This window comes from Salvelinus sp. IW2-2015, unplaced genomic scaffold (assembly GCF_002910315.2).
Source record: "Salvelinus sp. IW2-2015 unplaced genomic scaffold, ASM291031v2 Un_scaffold1972, whole genome shotgun sequence".
NCBI classification, from domain to species: domain Eukaryota; kingdom Metazoa; phylum Chordata; class Actinopteri; order Salmoniformes; family Salmonidae; genus Salvelinus; species Salvelinus sp. IW2-2015.
The window spans coordinates 133,987-153,136 of record NW_019943325.1 but is presented as its reverse complement, the minus strand read 5'-3'; the positions used below and the strand labels follow the sequence as shown (position 1 = coordinate 153,136).

General features: G+C 42.2%; 2 protein-coding genes across 4 annotated transcripts in view; one reads left to right on the top strand and one right to left on the bottom strand.

Annotated features, from left to right (window-relative positions):
- The window catches only part of mix23 (mitochondrial matrix import factor 23), an 18,516-nt gene extending 3,218 nt beyond the window's left edge, over window positions 1-15,298 (bottom strand). The window contains exons 1-3 of one of the 2 annotated variants that reach the window (XM_024139983.2): window positions 15,190-15,298; window positions 9,050-9,175; window positions 748-894 (exon numbers count right to left, since the gene is read on the bottom strand). In XM_024139983.2, coding sequence (XP_023995751.1) covers window positions 748-894; window positions 9,050-9,175; window positions 15,190-15,240 — 324 coding nt within the window. In that variant the 5' untranslated portion in view covers window positions 15,241-15,298. Of the gene's footprint in view, window positions 1-747; window positions 895-9,049; window positions 9,176-15,063; window positions 15,144-15,189 lie in introns of those variants that run through there. The other variant, XM_024139984.2, reaches the window with a different exon arrangement.
- Window positions 14,606-19,150, top strand: part of fam162a (family with sequence similarity 162 member A) — a 16,996-nt gene continuing 12,451 nt past the window's right edge. Inside the window, exon 1 of one of the 2 annotated variants that reach the window (XM_024139981.2) lies at window positions 14,606-14,693. In XM_024139981.2, the coding sequence (XP_023995749.1) occupies window positions 14,627-14,693 (67 nt within the window). In that variant the 5' untranslated portion in view covers window positions 14,606-14,626. Of the gene's footprint in view, window positions 14,694-16,269; window positions 16,437-19,150 lie in introns of those variants that run through there. The other variant, XM_024139982.1, reaches the window with a different exon arrangement.

Here is a 19,150-nt window from a genome sequence, read left to right as displayed (position 1 = left end):
TTACTCTGTCATTTTCCAAACCAAGATTTTATATCTTTTTAAGTGGGAGAACTTGCACAATTGGTGGCTGACTAAATACTTTTTTGCCCCACTGTATACTATTCTGTTTATACTGTTTGGTTAAGTTTATAGCCATTTATAACCTTTGTGACACCTCATACTACCGTGTACTGTATTTAGCATGTAGCCTCATTTAGCCTGTGTCTTTTCCACGTTAGTCGTGGTCACGTGTTAGCATTTTATGCATATCATTTTATGCATATCGTATAAACCCGGTCTGGCTTGCTGGCTTCACCATATCTTATAAACCCGGCCTGGCTAGCTGGCTTCACCATATCTTATAAACCTAGCCTGGCTAGCTGGCTTCACCATATCTTATAAACCCAGCCTGGCTAGCTGGCTTCACCATATCCTATAAACCTGGCCTGGCTAGCTGGCTCCACCATAGTGTTGCACCTAATACCTGTTTGGCACTATTGGTTAGAGCCTGTAAGTAAGCATTTCACTGTAAGGTCTACACCTGTTGCATTCAGCGTACGTGACAAATAAACTTTGATTTGATTGTGTGTTGTCAAAAAAATGGCAGCGGCCTACCTACATTACCATGGAGGGGTGTAGCAGCGGGAAGATGTTTGGGGGTGGGGGCAGCTACGTGGGGGGCTGTAGCTTAGTAGAGTGTAGTACAGGTAATGTATTACCTTGGTACAGTGTAGTGTGGATCATAGTGTAGTATAGGTAATGTATTACCTTGGTCTGTTCCTTCCTGAGTAGTTTGACAGTTGTCATGTTGTCTCCGTCCTTGGCTCTCTGCTCTCTCAGCTGGCCCACCACCTCAGAGGTCTGGGCTATACACGTCTTAATGGCTCGGTCTCTGCTCAGGTGGGCCTCCATCAGCTGCAACACAACACCACAAACACATCAGCAAACATACACAAAAACATGACACCACATATACACAACAAACATCAAATACAACAAACACCACATACAGTTGAAGTCGGAAATTTACATACACCTTAGCCAAATACATTTAAACTCAGTTTTTCACAATTCCTGACATTTAATCATAGTACAAATTCCCTGTCTAATTAGGTCAGTAAGATCACACTTTATTTTAAGATGTGAAATGTCAGATAATAGTAGAGAGAAGATATTTATTTCACGCTTTAAAATTTTTTCATCACTTCCCAGTGGGTCAGAAGTTTACATTACACTCAATAGTATTTGGTTAGCATTGCCTTTAAATTGTTTAACTTGGGTCAAATGTTTTCGGGTAGCCTCGACTGCTTCTCAACACAATTGTGGTGAATTTTGTCCCTTCCTCCTGACAGAGCTGTGTGTAACTGGTCAGGTTTGTAGGCCTCCTTGCTCGCACACACTTTTTCAGTTTCTGCCACAAATTTCCATAGATTGAGGTCAGGGCTTTGTGATGGCCACCACAATACCGTGACTTTGTTGTCCTTAAGCCATTTTGCCACCAACTTTGGAAGTATGCTTGGGGTTATTGTCCATTTGGAAGACCCATTTGAGACCAGCTTTAACTTCCTGACTGATGCCTTGGATGTTCTTCAATATATCCACATAATTTTCCTCCCTCATGATGCCATCTATTTTGTAAGTGCACCAGTCCCTCCTGCAGCAAAGCACCACCACAACATGATGCTGCCACCCCGTGCTTCACGGTTGGGATGGTGTTCTTCGGATCGCAAGCCTCCTCCTTTTTCCTCCTAACATAACAATGGTCATTATTGCCAAACAGTTCTTTTTTTTCATCAGACCAGAGGACATTTCTCCCAAAAAGTACGATCTTTTGTACCCATGTGCAGTTGCAAACCGTAGTCTGGCTTTTTTTATGCGGTTTTGGAGCAGTGGCTTCTCCTTGCTGAGCGTCTTTCAGGTTATGTCGACATAGGACTCGTTTTACTGTGGATATAGAACTTTTGTACCCGTTTCCTCCAGAATCTTCACAAGGTCCTTTGCTGTTCTTCTGGAATTGATTTGGCATTTTTGCACCAAAGTACATTAATCTCTAGACGGTATGATGGCTGCGTGGTCCCATGGTGTTTATACTTGCATACTATTGTTTGTTACAGCATGAACTGACGGTACCTCAGGCGTTTGGAATTGCTCTAAAGGATGAACAAGACTTAACTATAATTGTTTTTCTGAGGTTTGGCTGATTTCTTTTGATTTTCCCATGATGTCAAGCAAGAGGGCACTTAGATTGAAGGTAGCCTTGAAATATCATCCACAGGTACACCTCCAATTGACTCAAATGATGTCCATTAGCCTATCATAAGCTTCTAAAGCCATGACATTATTTTCTGGAATTTTCCAAGCTGTTTAAAAGGCACAGTCAACTTAGTGTATGTAAACTTCTAACCTACTAGAATTGTATACAGTGAATTATAAGTGTGAATAATCTGTCTGTAAACAATTGTTGGAAAATTGTCATGCTCAAAGTAGATGTCCTAACCGACTTGTTCAAAACTATAGTTTGTTAACTTTGACGCTAGGGGCCAGATTTTTTATTTTAAATATCGTTCCCAAGGTAAACTGACTATTTCTTCAAGCCCAGATCGGTTGAATATGCTATATAAATTTTAACACAGCACTTAGTGATAGAAACCACTCCAAAGTTTCCAAAACTGTCAAAATATTGTCTGTGAGTATAACAAAACTGATTCTGCAGGCGAAAACCTGAGGATTGATTATAAAAAACGTTTGACATGTTTCTATGAACATTACGGATACTTTTGGGAATTTGTCTGCCTTTCAGGAACGGAACGAGGCTGTGGTTTTCTGAACATAACGCGCAACACAAATGGCGTTTTTTTGTTATAAAACTAATATTTATCGAACAAAAATAACATTTATTGTGTAACTGGGAGTCTCGTGAGGACAAACATCCGAAGATTATCAAAGGTAAGCGATTAATTTGATTTATTTTCTGACTTTCGTGACCAAGCTAATTTAAGGCTAACTGTTCTAGCATTGATTGATACACTTACAAACGCTTGGATTCCTTTCGCTGTAAAGCATATTTTCAAAATCTGACACGATAGGTGGATTAACAACAAGCTAAGCTGTGTTTTGGTATATTTCACTTGTGATTCCATGATTATAAATATCTTTAGGATTATTTTTGAATTTGGCGCTCTGCAATTCAGTGGTTGTTTAGGAAAATGATCCCTGTAACGGGATCCGTAGTGTCAAGAAGTTTTAACAAGAAATTTGTGGAGTGGTTGAAAAACGAGTTTTAATGACTCCAACCTAAGTGTATGTAAACTTCCGACTTCAACTATACACAACACCACAAATACACAAACACAAAACCACAACCTCCACAAACACAGTACCACATAGACCGCCAACACAACAACAAACTAGGAGGTCGATCAATTAATCGGAATGGCCGATTAATTAGGGCCGATTTCAAGTTCATTAAAAAATAAGAAAAAAAGAAGAAAAAAAATCGGTAGTGGCGTTGAAAAATCATGATCGGTCGACCTCTACAACAAACAGCACAAAAAACACCACACTTACTGAGCCAGTCTTTAACCTGATGAGTCCACTTCATTTATAAACGTTTCGAATGTATACACTCAAGCAGGGCCACGGAAAATGTTTTGCGAGATGGCACTTGAGAGAAGATTTGAAATTGACAAGATGGGGCGTACACATTGTTGGATTACTTCATGGAGCAAAACAAATAATTATTTTATTAACCTCTCTGGGGTAGGGGGCAGTATTTTGAAGTTTGAATGACAAACGTGCCCAAAGTAAACTGCCTGTTACTCAGGCCCAGAAGCTAGGATGTGCATATGCATGGTAGTATTGGATAGAAAACACTTTAAAGTTTTTGAAACTGTTAAAATAATGTCTGTGAGTATACCAGAACTGATTTGGCAGGCAAAACCCCGAGAACAATCCATCCAGGATTATGTTTTTGTTGTTGAGTTCATTGGACTTTCCATTGCTTTTCTATGGGGAAGCCTAATTATTAGGACGCAGATTGCAGTTCCTATGGCTTTCACTAGATGTCAACAGTCTTTAGAAATTGTTCAATGTTTTTTTTTTTAAATGAAGAAGTATTCATATTCTTTCTATGTGTCACTCAGAAGGACTCTAGTATTTTTGGTGAATGACTGTGCGCTCCTTGTTGTTTTTCTTCGGTATTGGAAACAGTTAATTCCGTCTTAAATTGTATCGATTATTAACATATTAGTGTACTGAAGTTGGATTAGAAATGTTGTTTGAAATGTTTGGACCAAGTTTACAGGTAACTTTTTAGAATCCTTTGTAGGCATGTTGTGCGAGTTTGAACAGGTGTACTTCTGAATCAAACGCGCCAAATAAAACGGAAATTTTTGGGATATAAAGAAGGACTTTATCGAACAAAACGACCATTCATTGTGTAACTGGGACATTTGGGATTGCAAAAAGAGGAAGATCTTCAAAAGGTAAGCGATTTATTTTATTGCTATTTCTGACTTTCGCGATGCATCTGCTTGGTTGGAAAATGTTTTTAATGCTTTTGTATGCGGGGCGCTGTCCTCAGATAATCGCATGGTATGCTTTCACCATAAAGCCTTTTTGAAATCTGACAAAGCGGCTGGATTAACTTCTTACGGCTGAGATCCCCGTTAACGGGATCGACTTGACAACAGCCAGTGAAAGTGCAGGGTGCCAAATTCAAACAGCAGAAATCTCATAATTAAAAATCCTCAACCATAAGTATTTTACACCATTTTAAAGATAAACTTGTTGTTAATCCCACCACCGTGTCCGATTTCAAAAAGGCTTTACGACGAAAGCACACCATCTGATTATGTTAAGTCAGTACCTAGTCACAGAAAAACACAGCCATTTTTACAGCCAAAGAGAGGAGTCACAAAAAGCAGAAAGAGATAAAATAAATCCCTAACCTTTGATGATCTTTATCAGATGACACTCATAGGACTTCATGTTACACAATACATGTATGTTTTGTTCGATAAAGTTCATATTTATATCCAAAAATCTTAGTTTACATTGGCGCGTTATGTTCAGTAATGTTTTGCCTCCAAAACATCTGGTGATTTTGCAGAGAGCCACATCAATTTACAGAAGTACTCATAATAAACATTGATAAAAGATACAAGTATTATACATGGAACTTTAGATAAACTTCTCCTTAATGCAACCGCTGTGTCAGATTTCAAAAAAACTTTACCGAAAAAGCACACCATGCTATAATCTGAGTACAGCGCTCAGAGACCAAAACAAGCCATATACTAATATACTAATTAATATGCATATCTTAGCTTCTGGGACTGAGTAGCAGGCAGTTTACTCTGGGCACCTTATTCATCCAAGCTACTCAATACTGCCCCCAGCCATAAGAAGTTAACTTCTTATGGCTGCAATCCCGGTAACGGGATGATATGACAACAGCCAGTGAAATCCCAGGTCCACAATAAATGCTTGATTTGTTCGATAATGTCCGTTATTTATGTCCAATTAGCTACTTTGGTTAGCGTGTTTGGTAAAAAATTCCAAAGTCACAAAGCGCGTTCACTAAAACGTGAGGAAATGTCCAAAAGTTCCATAACAGTCAGTAGAAACATGTCAAACGATGTATTGAATCAATCTTTAGAATGTTGTTAACATACATCTTGAATAACGTTCCAACCGGAGAATTACATTGACTTCAGATGAKCRATGGAACGGAGCTGCCTCTCACGTGAATGCGCGTGGTCAAAGCATGGTCAGCTCATGGCAGTGGTTACTCATTCCTGTCTCCTTCGGCCCCCTTCACAGTAGAGTCAGACAAAGTTCTGTTGACCGTTGACATCTAGTGGAAGCCGTAGGAAGTGAAAACTCATCCATATCTCGCTGTAATTTCAATGTGAGCTTGGTTGAAAATCTACCAGCCTCAGAAAAAATCCAAACAGGAAGTGGAACTTCAGGTTTTTGCCTGCCATATGAGTTCTGTTATACTCACAGATATAATTCAAACAGTTTTAGAAACTTCAGAGTGTTTTCTATCCAATACTAATAATAATATGCATATATTACCAACTATGACTGAGGAGCAGGCCGTTTACTCTGGGCACCTCTGTGCACCTTTCATCCAAGCTACTCAATACTGCCACTGCAGTCATAAGAAGTTTTTAATACACTAACAGCTTACAGACGGTAGGCAATTAAGGTCACAGTTATGAAAACTTAGGACACTAAAGAGGCCTTTCTACTGACTCTAAAAAACACCATAAGAAAGATGCCCAGGGTCCCTGCGAGTTACACTGCTCATCTGCGTGAACGTGCCTTAGACATGCTGCAAGGAGGCATGAGGACTGCAGATGTGGCCAGGGCAATAAATTGCAATGTCCGTACCGTGAGACGCCTATGACAGCGCTACAGGGAGACAGGACGGACAGCTGATCGTCCTCGCAGTGGCAGACCACGTGTAACAACACCTGCACAGGATCGGACCATCCGAACATCACACCTGCGGGACAGGTACAGGATGGCAACAACAACTGCCCGAGCAAAAAGCAAAAAGAGCAAAAAGTGCTCTTCACTGACAAGTCGCGGTTTTGTCTCACCAGGGGTGATGGTCGCATTCACGTTTATCGTCGAAGGAATGAGCGTTACACCGAGGCTTGTACTCTGGAGCGGGATCGAGTTGGAGGTGGAGGGTCCGTCATAGACTGGGGCGATGTGTCACAGCATCATCGGACTGAGCTTGTTGTCATTGCAGGCAATCTCAATGCTGTGCGTTACAGGGAAGACATCCTCCTCCCTCATGTGGTACCCTTCCCGCAGGCTCATCCTAACATGACCCTCCAGCGTGACAATGCCACCAGCCATACTGCTCGTTCTGTGCGTGATTTCCTGCAAGACAGGAACGTCAGTATTCTGCCATGGCTAGCGAAGAGCCCGGATCTCAATCCCATTGAGCACGTCTGGGACCTGTTGGATCGGAGGGCGAGGGCTAGGGCCATTACCCCCAGAAATGTCCGTGAACTTGCAGGTGCAAGAGTGGGGTAACATCTCATGCACTGCAGTACTTAATGCAGCTGGTGGCCACACTGACTGTTACTTTTGTTCAGGGACACATTATTCAATTTCTGTTAGTCACATGTCTGTGGAACTTGTTCAGTTTATGTTTCAGTTGTTGAATCTTGTTGTGTTCATACAAATATTTACACATGTTAAGTTTGCTGAAAATAAATGCCGTTGACAGTGAGAGGACGTTTATTTTTTTGCTGAGTTTATATGGTGGGGTATGGGCCTGAAGAGTTACTAAGTGAGGGAAAAGGCAATCACTTGGTTGCGGCCACTGATAGGGTTGGAAAGCTATGGATTAGTGAAGAATGTGGGTCAGGTCAGATGAAGTGAAGAGGAACAGTCCTATGACATACACACATGGGAAGCAGGGCCATGACTATACCAATGAGAGGAACCACGTAACTTCTTATGGCTGGGGGCGCTATTTTCACATTCGGATGAATAAGCGTGCCCAGAGTAAACTGCCTGCTACTCAGGCCCAGAAGCTAAGATATGCATATTAATTAGTATATTTTGATAGAAAACACTCTGAAGTTTCTAAAACTGTTTGAATGATGTCTGTGAGTATAACAGAACTCATATGGCAGGCGAAAACCTGAGAAATAAATCCAACCAGGAAGTGGGAAATCTGAGGTTTGTAGATTTTCAAGTATATGCCTATCAAAGGTAGTGTACATTTGGTCCGATTGCACTTCCTGAGGCTTCCACTAGATGTATTTTGGATTTGTGAACTAAACGCGTGAACAAAAAGGAGGTATTTGGACATAAATTATGGACTTTATCGAACAAAACAAACATTTATTGTGGAACTGGGATTCCTGGGAGTGCATTCCGATGAAGATCATCAAAGGTAAGTGAATATTAATAATGCTATTTCTGACTTCTGTTGACTCCACAACAAGGCGGGTATCTGTATGGCTTGTTTTGGTGGCTGAGTGCTGTACTCAGATTATTCCATGGTGTGCTTTCGCTGTAAAGCTTTTATTTTTTTTTATTTTATTTATCTGACACAGCGGTTGCATTAAGGAGAAGTATATCTTTAATTCCATGCATAACACTTGTATTTTCATCAACATTTATGATGAGTATTTCTGTAAATTAATGTGGCTCTGCAAAATCACCGGATGTTTTGGAACTACTGAACATAACGCACCAATGTAAACTGAGATTTTTGGATATAAATATGAACTTTATTGAACAAAACATACATGTATTATGTAACATGAGGTCCTATGAGTACCATCTGATGAAGATCATCAAAGGATAGTGATTCATTTTATCTCTATTTCTGCTTTTTGTGACTCCTCTATTTGGCTGGGAAAATGCCTGTGTTTTGTGACTAGGCAATGACCTAACATAATCGCGCATGGTATGCTTTCGTCGTAAAGCCTTTTTGAAATCGGACACGGTGGTTTAACAACAAGTTTATCTTTAAAATGGTGTATAATACTTGTATGCTTGAGGAATTTTAATTATGAGATTTTTGTTGTTTTGAATTTGGCGCCCTGCACTTTCACTGGCTGTTGTCATATCGATCCCGTTAACGGGATCTCAGCCGTAAGAATTTAAGTTCCTGCCTAGCAACAGAGATGTATTGGCTAGTTGACTCCACCCAGTAGAGGGTAAAAATATATATACTTGCTGAAACATGTCTTTGTCTTTTCAGCTGTTTGACCCAGGGGGTGACATTTGGTTTGAGCTTTTCTTAGTCGTCCGTGAGTTTTACTCTGTTTATTTAGACCACTATCCAATGCAAAGGCTACAGCATGCCAGATATCACAGGCTACAGCATGTCAGATATCACAGGCTTAAGGTATACTGGTGTGGAGAAAGGAGAAAGGTAATCTGTGTAGAGGAGAGGTTAAAGGTAATCTGTGTAGAGGAGAGGTTAAAGGTAATCTGTGTAGAGGAGAGGTTAAAGGTAATCTGTGTAGAGGAGAGGTTAAAGGTAATCTGTGTAGAGGAGAGGTTAAAGGTAAAAGCTGTGACTCACAGACTCATAGAGCTTTCTGCATGTCTGGGAGGCGTCCACTCTGCCTGAGAAGGAGACAGTCGGCACGGTGGTGTTGAGAGAATGGACAATACGGTCATCTATGTTACGCATCACCTTCAGGACATCCTGGGGGTTAGGGAGGGACAGACAGACAGATCGTTACTGACAGACCCAGACAGTTTATTGACAGAGTTTACTGACAAAATAGAACAGTGCAGATCTTCTGAGAGGCCAACTGAGGCAGAGACACTGTCCTTAGACCCAGGGGCGGACTGGCCATCTGGTACTTCGGGCATCTTTAGCTCAGTGGGCCTGTCTAACTATGTTTTCTGTTGTTGTGCAAAATCATTATTATCTGGCAAAAAAATTGTGGCTTCAAAGAAAAAAAAAGTTGCCGGTGTGTTAGGGCTTATTTTTCGGTCCCAGTCCGCCCCTGCTTAGACCACAAGCAAAAGGTTGTCAAGCGCTAACTACATATGGGGTGTGAAACATCCATTGACCCTAGCTCTCTTCTTTAAAAGCATGAATGAATGTGTAGCTAACTGACTTAGACATTATATATATTTAGCTAGCTAGCTGTAACACAGTATTACGTGTGTAAATAATAGATGTCACCTGACCATTCTGTTATGCACGTTGCACAAGCTAAGCCAGGGGAAATAGTATGACTGCTAAAACAGCAGAGTGCATTTAGCATTCACTGCAAGTGAAGATGTTGCCTGACACCAGACTGTGATACCTCTGGTTTGTGCATTTCTGGTTCACAGTCAAATTAATGCCATACATTAGTTTGCAAAATTTCCTATCAAGCTCTAGAAGCCAGAATGTAGAATAAATGTATATTTTAACTTACTTTACGGGTTGTCCGTGTGGTTGGTCCTTTTGCAGGTAGGAATATATCCACAGGAAAGTATAATTAAATAACCTGGTAGTGCATTCAGATGTCTAACACCTAAAACATGTGCAGAACCATGTAAACACGTGCACCAGCTCGTCAAGTATGTGTGCGTGTCCTGCATGTATTAGAAATCTGAACACACAACCAGCGCTTTGAAAAGTTGATGTAATTATACTTTCCTGTGGATATACAGTATTGTCTCACATTCCTACCTGCATAAGGACCAACCACACAGACATCCGGTAAAGTACGTTAAAATATAATTTTCTTCAACATTCAGGCTTGTAGAGGTCGTGACATAAATTCAAGTCAGGTCTTCGGGCTATGGAAGATGCAGAGTGAATTTGGCGTCACTAGCTATGTTTCCATCCAATCCGTGACAGATTTTCATGCAAGTATTCTAAAATCCACATAAAGCAAATATGCAAATTTTCCCACTAGTGGTGTGTTTCCACCAAACTGACTTGTTGTGGATAGAAATCAGTGCTCTATGATGTAGTGCACACAATATTTTAGTTTTTGCTTAAGTTTTCAAGTACCGAATAAAAATCTAAAGTTCAATCCTAAAGTTCACTGTGTTTCCATCGCCGACAGTAGTACTACCTCATGAAGCTGGTTGAGAGAATGCCAAGAGTGTCCAAAGTTGTCATCAAGGCAAAGTGTGGCTAATTTGAAGAATGTCAAATATCAAACATTTAGATTTGTTTAACACTTTATTGGTTTCTATATGATTCCATGTGTGTTATTTCATAGTTTTTATGTCTTCACTATTATTCTACAATCTGGTATGCTCTGAACACCTGTCTGTATAACTCCAACTGTAGCTGAAGAGTAGCTTCTAGGACGGAGGCTCCATAGGTGTATGGATCTGTAACTATCTTTTTTATTCGAAGGATTCTTTCTTGCTGATGAAAGATCAAGGCCATATGTTTCAAAAGTCGTATCGCAAGCGATAATTTTTCACGTTTCTAAAAGTTAAAACTAGAGGTCGACCGATTTATGATTTTTCAACGCCGATACCGATTATTGGGGACCAAAAAAGCCGATACCGATTAAATCGGACGATTTTTATTTATGTATTTGTAATAATGACAATTACAACAATACTGAATGAACACTTATTTTAACTTAATATAATACATCAATAAAATCAATTTAGCCTCAAATAAATAATGAAACATGTTCAATTTGGTTTAAATAATGCAAAAACAAAGTGTTGGAGAAGAAAGTAAAAGTGCAAGATGTGCCATGTAAGAAAGCTAACGTTTCAGTTCCTTGCTCAGAACATGAGAACATATGAAAGCTGGTGGTTCCTTTTAACATGAGTCTTCAATATTCCCAGGTAAGAAGTTTTAGGTTGTAGTTATTATAGGAATTATAGGACWMTYTCTCTCTATAYRACTTGTATTTCATATACCTTTGACTATTGGATGTTCTTATAGGCACTTTAGTATTGCCAGTGTAACAGTATAGCTTCCATCCCTCTCCTCGCCGCTACCTGGGCTCGAACCAGGAACACATCGACAACAGCCACCCTCGAAGCAGCGTTACCCATGCAGAGCAAGGGGAACAACTACTCCAAGTCTCAGAGCGAGTGATGTTTGAAACGCTATTAGCGCACACCCCGCTAACTAGCTACCAATTTCACATCGGTTACACCAGCCTAATCTCGGGAGTTGATAGGCTTGAAGTCATAAACAGCTCAATGCTTGAAGCATTGCGAAGAGCTGCTGGCAAAACGCATGAAAGTGCTGTTTGAATGAATGCTTACGAGCCTGCTGGTGCCTACCATCGCTCAATCAGACTGCTCAATCAAATCATAGACTTAATTATAACATAATAACACACAGAAATACGAATTTTCCCCCAACTGGAGTACTAAATCACCTCGAGCTAAACATTTTAATGGACTGGAAAATAACAGTAAGTTCTAAGACTAAATACACTCCTTCTAGCTAGCTGTGGCGCTTTCAAGGAGCGGGACAATAACCCAGACGCTTATAAGAAATCCTGCTATGCCCTCAGATGAACCATCAAACAGGTGTCAATACAGGACTAAGATTGAATCCTACTACACTGGCTCCGACGCTCGTCGGATGTGGCAGGGCTTGCAAACGATAACGGACTACAAAGGGAAGCACAGCCGCGAGCTGCCCAGTGACACGAGCGTACCAGACGAGCTAAATGACTTCTATGCGCGCTGCAAGGCAAGCACGGATGTGAAATGGCTATCTAGTTAGCGGTGGTGCGCGCTAATAGCCTTTCAAATCGGTGACGTCACTTGCTCTGAGACCTTGAAGTAGTGGTTCCCCTTGCTCTGCAAGGGCTGCGGCTTTTGTGGAGCGTTGGGTAATGATGCTTCGTGGGTGACTGTTGTTGATGTGTGCAGAGGGTCCCTGGTTCGCGTCCGGGTCGGCGCGAGGGGACGGACTAAAGTTAAACTGTTACAGAGGCATGGATGAGAGCACCAGCTGTTCTAGACGACTGTGTGATCACGCTTGCCGATTTGAGTAAGACCTTTAAACAGGTCATCATTCACAAGGCCGCAGGGCCAAATGGATTACCAGGACTTGTACTCTGAGCTTGCGCTGACCAACTGTCAAATGTCTTCACTGACATTTTCAACCTCTCCCTGTCTGAGTCTGTAATACCTATATATTTCAAGCATACAACCACAGTCCCTGTGCCCAAGAACACCAAGGGAACCTGCCCAAAGGACTACTGACCCGTAGCACTCACATCTGTAGCCATGAAGTACTTTGAAAGGCTAGTCATGGCTCACAAAACTATCATCCCAGAAACCCTAGACCCATTCCAAGTTGCATACCGCTCTAACAGATCCTCAACACAGTGGCCCCTCAGGGGTGCGTGCTTAGTACCGTCCTGTACTCCCTGTTCACCCATGACTGCATGGCCAAGCACGACTGATTAAGTTTGTAGACGACAACAGTGGTAGGCCTGATCACTGACAATGATGAGACAGCCTCTAGGGAGGTGGTCAGAGACCTGGAAGTGTGGTGCCAGGACAACAACCTCTTCCACAACGTGATCAAGACAAAGGGGAGGATTGTGGACTACAGGAAAAGGAGGGCCGAGCACGCCCCCATTCTCATCAACGGGGCTGTAGTGGAGCAGGTTGGGAGCTTCAAGTTCCTTGGTGTCCACATCACTAACAAATCATCATGGTCCAAACACACCAAGACAGTTGTGAAGAGGGCACGACAAAGCCTATTCCCCCTCAGGAAATTGAAGAGATCTGGAATGGGTCCTCAGATCCCCAAAAAGTTTGACAGCTGCACCATCGAGAGCATCCTGACTRGTTGCATCACCACCTGGTATGGCAACTGCTCRGCCTCCGACCGCTACAGAGGGTAGAGCGTAGGGCCCAGTACATCACTGGGGCCTCTATACCAGGTGGTGTCAGAGGAAGTCCCTAAACATTGCCAAAGACACCCTAGTCATAGACTGTTCTCTCTGCTACCACAAGGCAAGCGGTACCAGAGTGCCAAGTCTAGGTACAAAAGACTTCTGAACAGCTTCTACCTCCAAACCGTAATACTGCTTGACAGCTAATCAAATGGCAACCCAAACTATCTGCATTAACCCCAACCCTTTTTTATGTATAATGCTGCTACTCGTTGTTTTATCTATGCATAGTCACTTTACCTACATGTACATATCACCTCAGTTACCTCAACTAACCTGTATCCCCGCACATTGACTTGGTACTGGTACCCCCTGTATATAGCCTCCTTATTGTTATTTGAACTCGTGGACATGTTCCAAGCCATGGAGGACTGCGGGGCAGGGATGGCTATTCGCCGGGCTGCCAAGGTTAGTCAGGTGGAAATGTTCCAAGCCATGAAGGACTGCGGGGCAGGGATGGCTATCCACCGGGCTGCCAAGGTTAGTCAGGTGGACATGTTCCAAGCCATGGAGGACTGCGGGGCAGGGATGGCTATTCGCCGGGCTGCCAAGGTTAGTCAGGGGGACATGTTATGGAGGACTGCGGGGCAGGGATGGCTATCCACCGGGCTGCCTAAGGTTAGTCAGGTGGACATGTTCCAAGTTATGGAGGACTGCGGGGCAGGATGGCTATCCGCCGGGCTGCCAAGGTTAGTCAGGTGGAACATGTTCCAAGTATGGAGGACTGCGGGGCAGGGATGGCTATCCACCGGGCTGCTAAGGTTAGTCAGGTGGACATGTTCCAGTTATGGAGGACTGCGGGGCAGGGATGGCTATCGCCGGGCTGCCAAGGTTAGTCAGGTGGATATGTTCCAAGTTATGGAGGACTGCGGGGCAGGGATGGCTATCCACCGGCTGCTAAGGTTAGTCAGGTGGCAGCATGTCAAGTTATGAGGACTGCGGGGCAGGGATGGCTATCCGCCGGGCTGCCAAGGTTAGTCAGGTGGATATGTTCCAAGTTATGGAGGACTGCGGGGCAGGGATGTTTTTAGCAGAATACCACGAGTATTTCTATTCTTATCTACCAAGGTGCATGGTGTACCTCGGCAGACCCTGGCGGACAGGCTGAGTGTTCGGGTGACCAATGGTTGTCGCAGTGGACCACCCACATTGCTTGCACCAGAGGATGAAAATTCTGTTGCAGCACTGTATCTACTGCACCAGCCATAGCGACCAGAACAGGCAGAAGGGGCTGGCTCTCCAGGGCACAACACATGCATGCAGCACAGAAAAGGAAGAGAAAAACTCCACCAGCAACCTCTGTCACGCCACCACCCTCCGGTACGTTTATATTTTTATTCAGTATAGTAAACACTTCGGAGACGAGGTTAGTCTCTCTTTTTAAAACAATTAAATAGATATGTCATTTAACACAATTGTATGGTGGCCAATAACTGGGGACCGTATGCCGATACGGGAGGTATTTTCTTTGCTAAACCGCTTATCAAAAAGCTGATAATAGTACTATTTCCACTGAAATGTCAAGCATGCTAATTGCTAACCGGTTAGCTAACATCTTTACGACACCAGTAATCACATAACGTTGATTGCTTGATCGCAGGATAATACCGTTGAAAATAATATATTTCTTAAACGCTGTTGAATATGCCAATAATAGGGGGTTGCACAAGTTTGAGAGCTAGGTCCATACCAGCAGGTGTCACTCATTCAATCCAATCACGACACAGAGCTTCACAATTATCCGTGTTTATCGGTTGTCGTGAATGTCATACTAAAATGCTATTCATGGCATACAAAAAGATGACACCAGTATTACCTGAAACATTGAAAAGTCCTCACAGTTTAAAGTTCCTTTGGGCGCCGCCATTGTGGACTACAAGGTCCTCCCACGGGTCCTACATGCGCAACACGTGAAATACGTGCCCTGCCCGAATGCCTGAACATAATATGCACATCCAAATGATAAAAACGATATTTAACTGAAATAACAAATCAATTAACATACAATATTATGATATGATAAAGTTAATTTCCGTTCATAATTTTGCACCAAAGATTCGCCGTATAAACATGGCATTTAATTCTGAAAGGTGCTTCTTATAAGTCCCATGTCAATGTACAGTACAGGTAGAACCGTGATTAAAAATAAGTGGCAAGAGTTGTGGAACAGGGAGAGTAAGGGAAGACGCCTGTATAAGATCCAGGAAAAAGAAGGGACGGGGGGGGTCCTCAGGCCGAGAGAAGGGAGGAAAGTGTAGTCACAAGGCTGAGACACACAACGCTAAATATTACATTGAAAGTGGTGGCTGTAATGCACCTTGAAGTTGGTTGCCAACCGCCATATCAAATCCACAGAAGAACAGAACGGGCACTAATTTACCAGTTGAGCTCTGTCTGAAGTACCATCAAAGACACTGAATAGCATTTTTACAACATTTCTGTAATATGTATTGTAATGAAACAGGCAGGGAGCAGGCCTCGAACCCTCGACCTTTTRAGCCCGAAGTCCAGCGCGCTATCGACTGTGCCGCAAAAGCATGCTCGAGCAGCAGAGTCGATACCAGGGTCCTTACAGTATCTTTGTATAACATGTTTTATTGAGCAGGCGATAGTAAGGCACCCTGTGCTCATGTAGGGTCCTTCTCATTTCCCTGCGACGCATTTGTCCCTAGTTACCACAGCCACAAAGTCGAATTGGCAATATCGTAAAATTTCATGAAAACTAAAATTAGCTTTTTGGTCTAGGTTGGGCATAATGTTAGCAGTGTGGTTACGTTTAGGGTTAGGTTTAAAATCAGGTTTTAAGGAGATACATTGTAGAAATAAGCGTGGTTTAGACATAATTATGACTTTGTGGTTGTGGTAAATAGTGAAGAGCCTTCTCCACCCCCTTCGCGGTCGCAGTTATATATTTTGGGTCGTACGTGTATTGTGCTGCGTGACTTTCAACAGCTGAAGGGAACTGTCCAATAACATTTGTATGGCATAATAAGGTCGCATCTTATTTAAAACCTTTTAACATGAACTTCATCAGACCCTACAATGCTCTTGGCACGACCATAGGTGAGTACTGCATGTCAGTGTTTGAACCGTTCTATATCTGGTTTGAGGAACATTGTGGGACAACAAGCACGTACGACAGACAGTCGAGAACCGTGATAGTTGGTTTGAGATTCGATGTTCACCAGACATTTGGAGCTTCAAACTTAAATAGCTCGTTAGCGATTTGAAGTACAGTATTCAGGTTAGGAAAAATGGTGTAAAACATTTGACATTTATTATTTTCCCGATTCCGACCTGAGTTTCATTATCATACGGCATGAAGTAGGCAGCCTGGCCCACGGTCTAATGCAACTAGTTAGGTACCTTCAACAATTACATGATTAAAATATTCTAATTTCAATCACTAACCACCTCGAGAAAATTCCAACAAACTTTAAACTGTTCAGAAGGGAGGGACACCTTTTCGTTTTCCCATAAAGCACTTACACAATTATAACTGAAACTTTTTACAATTTCAGTATTTAAAATCTCACTCTAGCCATGTGACCTAGCAACCTCGGTATGTTGCACACCCCTTTTTTCTTCATCAATTGATTCCAACATTTTTCTTATTTAAAATGCAATCGCTCCTTGACCATGTGACACACCCCAAACTAACTTTGAACTGTTCAAATGGTAGGACATCACACATCCTTTGGTTTTCTGAAAAATGCATGAATTTCTTTTACCTTAATTTTGTTAGTTTTAGTTTTTGACTAATTTCAATAGCTCCTTGATCACATGACCTAGGGATCTGAACCAACGAATATCTCCTTGATCACATGACCTAGGCACATCAAACCAACATTAGATTGTTCACAGCGTAGGGAAACGCATTGCACACCCTTTGGTTTTCTCATAAAGCACTTACACACTTTTTATATAAATATTTGAAACGTTACAATTTCTATAGCTCTTCTAAGCTCTTCCGTATTTATACCACGATATTGTTGAATACTAATTTCTGTTTGGCTGGAAGGGCATTCTAGAATGGACATTATAACCAGATATTGGGGCACCTTGCAATAATATACCAAAAGATGAGAAAGTATGAAATTTGTTTATAAATTAAGATATCAGTGAAAATACATATTTCTACCGTTAAATGTGTGCTTTCATATTGTTTTCTTTGGCAGCTGTGGTATAAACGGGATAAACGCCTCAGTTCTGTACATTACCTTGGAAAAATTAACTCCGCAAAGGGACTAGAATGTTGGTGATTATCTCTTACATAAGGAGGCAAGTTGCACACAATTTAGTCTACACAGAAAATTATTCCAACATTTGTGTGTGTATACATGCATACATACATACATACATACCGGTCAAAAGTTTTAGAACACCTACTCATTCAAGGGTTTTCCTTTTATTTGTACAATTGTCTACATTGTAGAATAATAGTGAAGACATCAAAACTATGAAATAACACCTATGGAATCATAGTAACCAAAAAAGTCTAAATAAATGTGAGATTCTTCAAAGTAGCCACCCTTTGCCTTGATGACAGCTTTGCACACTCTTGGCATTCTTTCAACCAGCTACACCTGTAATGCTTTTCCAACAGTTTCTAGAAGGAGTTCCCACATATGCTGAGCACTTGTTGGCTGCTTTTCCTTCACTCTGCGGTCCAACTCATCCCAAACCATCTCAATTGGGTTGAGGTCAGGTGATTGTGGAGGCCAGGTCATCTGATGCAGCATCATCACTCTCCTTGGTCAAATAGCCCTTACACAGCCTGGAAGTGTGTGTTGGGTCATTGTCCTGTTGAAAAACAAATGATATAAGCCCAAACCAGATGGGATGGCGTATCGCTGCAGAATGCTGTGGTAGCCATGCTGGTTAAGTGTGCCTTGAATTCTAAATAAGTCAGACCTTGTCACCAGCAAAGCTCCCCCACACCATCACAACTCCTCCATGCTTCACGGTGGGAACCACACATGCGGAGATCATATGTTCACCTACTCTGCGTCTCACAAAGACACGGCGGGTGGAACCAAAAATCTCCAATTGGGCCTCCAGACCAAAGGACAAATTTCCACCGGTCCATTGCTCGTGTTTCTTGGCCCAAGCAAGTCTCTTCTTCTTATTGGTGTCCTTTAGTGGTTTCTTTGCAGCAATTTTACCATGAAGGTCTGATTCACACAGTCTCCTCTGAACAGTTGATGTCTGTTACTTGAACTATGAAGCATTTATTTTTGGCTGCAATTTGAGGCTGGTAACTGTAATTAGTCAGGATCGCGGGGAAAGATGAAAGGAAAAAAAGTACACAGATCCTTGATGACAACCTGCTCCAGTGCACTCAGCCCCAGTCTGAATTCCTAAGGTTCACCTTCCAACAGGACAATGACCCCAAGCACACAGCCAAGACAATGTAGGAGTGGCTTCAGTTCCAGACAGGGCAGTTCACAGGGAAGATGGAAAACAACAAACAGCAGGGATCTAGACTGCCACCGACCCGGGACAATCCTCAGGCCCAGCCTCAATGGCTAACCGCGTTGCGGGCTGTGTTCATGCCATCAAGAAAACCCTGCTAGCATGATGGGCAGCTAGGCTAACATCTAATAGCTCCTCAGACCCGGAATTAGTCGTTCGCGAACTATTGACATGTGACGATGCGAATGACTGGCGAATATCGAATCTCAAACCAACTTTTTACTGTGCAAGACAGTGGTAAACTAGCCAGCACAGAGTGAGTAGCACAGTAGAAATATGACACAATTTGTGGTTTGGGTATG